The sequence below is a fragment of the Monopterus albus genome, unplaced genomic scaffold, assembly GCF_001952655.1.
Source record: "Monopterus albus unplaced genomic scaffold, M_albus_1.0 scaffold16.1, whole genome shotgun sequence".
Taxonomy (NCBI): domain Eukaryota; kingdom Metazoa; phylum Chordata; class Actinopteri; order Synbranchiformes; family Synbranchidae; genus Monopterus; species Monopterus albus.
Genome location: NW_018127896.1, coordinates 800,582 through 807,126, shown reverse-complemented (window position 1 = coordinate 807,126; position 6,545 = coordinate 800,582). Strand labels below are relative to the sequence as shown.

Sequence of the window (6,545 nt, the reverse complement as noted above, 5' to 3'; positions counted from 1 at the left end):
ACTCAAATGAAGGTGTAGAACCATCTCAGGGATGATCAGATGAAATGGACAGAGCCTAAGTTAAATATATGAGTGTCACAGCAAAGGGTCTGAATACTTATGACCATGTGATATTTCAGTTTTTCTTTTTTAATAAATCTGCAAAAATGTCAAAAATTCTGTGTTTTTCTGTCAATATGGGGTGCTGTGTGTACATTAATGAGGAAAAAAATTAACTTAAATGATTTTAGCATATGGCTGCAATATAACAAAGAGTGAAAAATTTAAGGGGGTCTGAATACCTTCTGTACCCACTGTATCTATGTCCCATTTATCTTTCTTCCCTTCGTGCCTCCTGTACACAGAAACACCTGTTTGGCCTCTTTAAATGCTTCATTTTGTGTCCACGCAGGCGTTTCTGTGGACAGGAAGCATGGCGGGGGGTCATATATATTCAGGTTTGACACCCAGAACTTTACATCAGAGTAAAACATGCAAAGGTTTGTCCATGAAGAGAGTTTAATTCTGCTACAGTTTCTTTCTGTGTTGCATTTTCGCTCCTGCTGTGTCTGTGTGTTAGCGACCATTTTACACTTGTACACACTCCAACACAGACACACACTGGAGTCATTTCACGGTGGAAGCATCAACCTGCGTGAAGCCACTGTTGTGTCTCCTTCTCCACTTCCTGCAGCCTCCCCCTTCCCACCCCCCTGCAGGACATGTTCTTATTTTGTTATGGAGAGGGAAAAGGAGGCGGGGAGGGGGACAGCTCAATATCTTTCCCACTGGGGTCGTCCTCCCCCTCCTGCCTCTGCTGAGCCTGGGCTAATCCCTGCACTCTGAATGAGCTGCTGTTTGCATGCAGGGATTTGTGCAGAGATTAGTGCGATCAGAGCTGTGGATTAGACAGATCAGCACTTCATGACACTCGATTGGTGAACAATGTGTCCACGTCCCCTTGCCTTTCTCGCTGTCGGTCCCTCAGTCCCCCAGTGTGTCTTATTTTACACTCGGAGAGCAGTTTGAGACCATGTTGTACAGAAGAATCAGCATTTACAGGGCAGACACTGTAAACATTCAGGTTTGATTGAATAAAGAAAAGCAGAAAAAGTCCTGATATTACAGTCACAGTTGTTGACTAATTGATTATTGGTTTCAGCTTCATAAAATCAAAATAAAACTCTGACCCTGTGTTTTGTCTGTAAGGGAAGAGAGGGAGCGATGGATCCGAGCAAAGTACGAGCAGCGACTGTTCCTGACGTCGCTGCCCTGCACCGACCTCTCTCTGGGGCAGCAGCTGCTGAGGGCGACGGCTGAGGAGGACCTCCGCTCCGTTGTCCTGCTGCTTGCCCACGGATCACGACAGCAGGTCAATGAGACCTGCGGAGAAGGAGATGGACGCAGTGCGCTGCACCTGGCCAGCCGCAAGGGCAACGTGGTGATCGCACAGCTCCTGATCTGGGTAAGAGCAGGAGAATTATGGAGTTCAGTCAGATTACACAGAAGAAAATTCAGTCAGGGCCTCTGGCTGCCACTGAAGACATGTAGCCTGTGTTAATCCAAGGAGGAGGATCTTAAATTCTATACTCTCACTCCAGTGACCAGCTGTGTTTTAAAGGCATACTCACATTATTTACACCTTCTAATTTTTTTTATAAAGATCAGTATTCAAATAAATGAAACAGTTTGAGGTGTAGGAGCTGATTCTTTCTCTCTCTCTCTCTCTCTTTCTCCCTCTCTCTCTCTCTCTCTCAGTATGGCGTGGATCTGATGGCGAGGGATGCCCACGGTAACAGTGCAATGGCATATGCTCGACAGGCCAACAGTCAGGAGTGTGTGGACATATTGGCTCAGTATGGCTGCCCTGACGAGCGCTTCCCACTCATGGCTACACCCAACCTGTCACGCCGCAACATCAACCGCAACAACAGCTGCAGCAGCACTGGGAGCACGGCGCTCATATGACCAGGTGACACAAACAAAACAAACCCTGATTTGGGAGAATCATGTTGTTTATTATGGGAACCACTACCTGTTGTGACTCTAAGCCCCGCCCATATCACCTGACAACCACCACTGCTGTTGACGGCTTGTTAAGACGGATAAAACTGATCATAGATCAGTGCTGACACTGCCCCCATGGGAGAGCCCTCAATAGGAAATAAACTGAAAGCATCCTGGGAAATGTGGTCCACAATCACCTGAGCTCGTCAGAGCATTTTGGGAAATAATCACATGACTTGCGACAACCAGTTAGGGTGCAGGCTGAAGCTCTATGGACATCATACCTCATGACACACTCACTAATTTAACACTACATGGCCAGTTCCCTCCCTCATTACAGACCGCCCTTCAAAAGACCCAACAGCCAATCAGAATTCAGGCCAAAACTTATCGTCTCTCTGAATGGGAAGTGTAAGAGAGAAAACTGTGAGGTGAAAATATCAGGAAGGAGACATGAGGAACCCGACACTCTTTGCTTATTGGGGTTCATCATCCTTAATCTCAGTCCAGGGCTTCTCTCTTTGTGCTTTTCTTTTTTTTCTTTTTTTTTTCGTGGCTTTATGCTATGAATCTGTGAACGCTCCTGCATTTACACATTTTAATGTGAAAATATATCGATGTAAACTTTTATGACGGAAAAACAGATATGGGATCAGTTCTTAGAGGCAAAAAAGAAGTGTGGTAGAGCGCATGTCCTAGATATTTGCATTTTTCTCTGTTTTAATTTAAGGCATTTCTCCTGTATTGTGTATATTGTATCTCGATGTGCGTTGCTGGACCAGTGGTTAAACAAGCCAACATGGGGAAGGCAACTTTTTTTTAAGCTTTATTTGTGTGTCCATTTTTGGGTGTATAAAGTCTTGAAGTGTACAGAAGCTCTTGCCAGGCTCAGGGACCGGAGACTGTCGACCACAAACACCCCGTTGTCCTTTCACCAACATCTGAGTCTGTAAACCATGGTTTGGGTTTAAACTGTTTTTATTTCACTCTGTTCAGAGTTAAAACATCAACTCCAACAACAGATTACAAATTCAAAAGGGACAAAACTTTGTGGATGGTTGTTTATACCATTTGTAGGGATGGATGACATTTCATTTAAAGTGGAGGTTATATTTATCTGGAAAGGCATAAATTAAAGCTAACACCAACACATAAGCTGCAGATGCAAGAAATATATTAAATATTTAGCTTGTAAGATGTCAGAAGATGTCTAACAGTTTCCAAAAACTCAAGGTGATGTCTTGAAAATACCCTTTTTGTCCAATAGTCCAAAACCAAGACATGTTGTTTAAAGAGTAGATTTAACATTCAATCCTTTATCAAAGCTGACTGTGTTTCCATGGACTGATTGACTAGTTGCTACTTGTATTTAATATTCAAAGTAAGAAAACTTTGTCTGTAATTTTTCGTACACCAGTCGTTACCCATACCAAACACCCAAAGTATGTTAGAAACAGTCAGAGAATGGTGCACAGGGTTTGCCTGTGCTTAAATGAGCTGAATCCAGACTGTTATAAACAAGTAAATTATGGTTGATAAGGGTAATTCACTGCGATGCTGAGGTCAATTTATTGTCGATTTGGGGATGATACTAACCGTATCAAGCAGATTGAGTACCAGCCAAGCATGACTGATTTAACACATATAACACAGTTTCTTGGTCGACAGTGCAGTTTTGAAGGAGCCAGCTGTAATGTGAAAACCTCCAACATTAGAATCAGGATTTGCACTTTAGGAAAATGATCTATGTTATGTGAATCCTTTCTTTGTATATTGGTTGTAAGAACTTGTATGACAAGAAATTTTCTTACTTTGCTTCCAGTTTTCAACAGATTTCATCTTCTGAACTGAGTGAATCGAGAGCATGTTAAACCCAAGCCTGTTGTTCTGTTCTCCTGGTCAAATAATATTTAATTTAAACTGTTCCTGAATTTTATTTATTGTTATAAAGCATAGAAATTGACAAGACGCAGCTAAGAAGTAATGGGGCAAAAAGGGAATTGATCTGCTTCTTCTTCAGGCGTCATGTTAAATCACAGCAATGGTGAGAAGGTTGAGGAGAGGAGTCCAGCTGCTTTTCATTGTTTCGCCGCAGCTGGTACATTATCAACCCTAAAACGTTTACCATCAACAGACATGAAGGTTTTTACAAGTAGGAGCCTGATATGATACAAGTTCATAATTTGAATGCAAAAATGATGTTTCTGTGTGAAGATTTTTCTGCAATCATCGTGAATTCCCTCTCATCACCTTCTCGTCCAGTCAGACAGTCTCCCTGATCTGCTCAGCGAATAACTAAGAAGGGCTGCTTCTTCTTCTCTGGGCTGGAAACCTACTTGATGTAAATAATCTTCTCTTTCTCTCTTTTGAAGGTGATGTCATGTAAATTAGAGAACACAAGAAGTACTTACTGTGTCAGGTTTCAGAGTGAAAGTGATTTGTTCTGATGTGTGGTGGTAGGGGGACATCTACTTGGACTGTATGTTGCGTGTTTTGGTTCAGTGCAGTGCTGATCCATCCAAGCCATCCGAACCACCTGGAGATCTGGAACCCCCAATGGGCTGCGCAGACAGTTTTAAAACAACACGCTCCTTCCTGCTTCCCTATCAACGTGGATCCCTCTGTCTTTGCCATCGTTACTGTTTGTAACATAGATGTTGTGCAGGGGTTGACGAGTGCTCAGCCCAACTGTGTATCCAAGCAATATTCATAGACACATCAGTCGCATTGTATCTTCGTATGCTGACTTTGCTGCAGTGTTTTCAAACAACCACAACCACGCCGCCTGTTTGTAAAAATGAACGAAAGAGCTAAAATTATCAAAAATAGTTTTCCCTCTTATGCCTTTTTTGATTTAGCTTCCTTGTTTCATCCACCCTTGTTGCTGTACGTGCCATGACCCCGTCATCTTCAAGATGATCTCAATTTGTGTTCAGTGTTTCGTTTTATTTTGTTTTTTTATGCGACTTGCCCCATGTTTGTCCTGAACCAGGACAGCATGACAGGGCAAGGATGTTATTTATGACAGAAGTGCACTAAACCTAGTTTATCCATCTTAATCCCAACTTTCTCCACTACAGCCTTCAGATTTGTTTCCTCATCTTGGAATGAACTGACATTTACATCACCTTAAGGCAGTTTCCTCTAAAGTGATTTATTGGGACAACTTTGGAACCAAAGTCCATTTAAGTTCACACTAGCAAAGGAAGAGCAGTAGTAGCACCATCTGCAGGTTGACATAAACAAGCTAGCAACAGTATTCCTGCATTGTTTCAGTTTGCGGCCTCTGTAAGATTCTGAGACTAAATTGAATGTGAAAATTTGGAGAGTATTTTGAGAACAAACAAATGTTTTTTATAAGTTCTCAGGAGCAGTAAAACCTTGGTAACATTGGCTCTTAAGTGTTTGTAGACACAAACTGCTGAGTCGTCTGTCACTGAAGCTAACCGCTACTAGCTTTGAACTCACCATCATTAAAGCATGGTCTCAACTTCCAAATGGACTTTAGCACTTTCCCCTCAAGTCATTTGAATCCTTGTTTTCCTAAACACAAAAATGAATAAATGGAATGTTTTAAGAAGAGAAGCTCCAGCAGCAGTTTAGCAGTTTGCTAAACCCGTAAAATGGAAATTTAATCATGTTTTTTTAGTCTTACTTTTCAGGACATAAAATCTTTCTGCTACAGTTTTGGGTTTTTTATTTGTTTGTTTTCACATCTAGTGACATTTGTCTCTCCTTCAGTGGCAGCTACAGACAGTTTTCGGTTTACTGATTTGTGCTCACGTTTTAAGTTTGTCAAAAGTACAAGCTGCTTGGGAATCGACATCATGTCTGTTTATTTAATTTGACAACAGCAGTAAATCCTTAGTAATATCTGATTTTCAAAAGTAATCATAGAAAATGATGAAGTTGTCGCTGAGGTTAACTAACATTTGTAGCTAAAATGTTATGAGAATCCTGTGAATCTCCAGTTGCAGCTAGCATCTTTAGCTAAACTCAGCTAACAGACAATAGCGTGACACCATATATTTTGTTAGCTTTGATATAACAAGCTTTAGATTAGAAACTGAACGACTGAAGCCACCTGCATGTACTGTAGATAGGTCATGTCTGCTTTGAGCTACGCTGGGAAAACAAGGAAACTGCGACAATGCTAATATCTCTGCTCAATGCTTGCCACCATCTACACCGCCTCATCTGTATATAGACTTCAAAAAACAAAACAAAGAAAAAACCAGTCAGTATGGTCAAGGTTTGGTTTGTTGTGTTACCTCGTGTAGTGTTACCCCTTGACCCCACCCACCAGGGCTGTCCAGCACATTATTTATAAACGCACCTAGCAAAGAAGACTTAAACTTTTTTGTAAATTTTTCTTCTCAGTCCTTCCATGTTTTATTACTGTTATAAATTGACCATCGAAACATGATTGTCTTTGTCATTGTTATTCTAATTATTATTATTATTGTTTAGTTTTTATTGCCTGTACAGTACCGTTGTTAAAAATTTGACCTAATACAGACTCTTCTACTGTAATGTGTCTCTTTTCAATAAAGACAAGA

The 6,545-nt window shown here is 41.3% G+C and overlaps 1 protein-coding gene across 1 annotated transcript in view; it reads left to right on the top strand.

The window, feature by feature from the left end:
* The window catches only part of agap1 (ArfGAP with GTPase domain, ankyrin repeat and PH domain 1), a 135,458-nt gene extending 128,945 nt beyond the window's left edge, over positions 1-6,513 (top strand). The window contains 2 exon segments of the mRNA XM_020591918.1: positions 1,189-1,444; positions 1,738-6,513. Of these exon segments, the coding sequence (XP_020447574.1) occupies positions 1,189-1,444; positions 1,738-1,947 (466 nt within the window). The 3' untranslated portion in view covers positions 1,948-6,513.
* Positions 6,514-6,545: the final 32 nt, after the last annotated feature.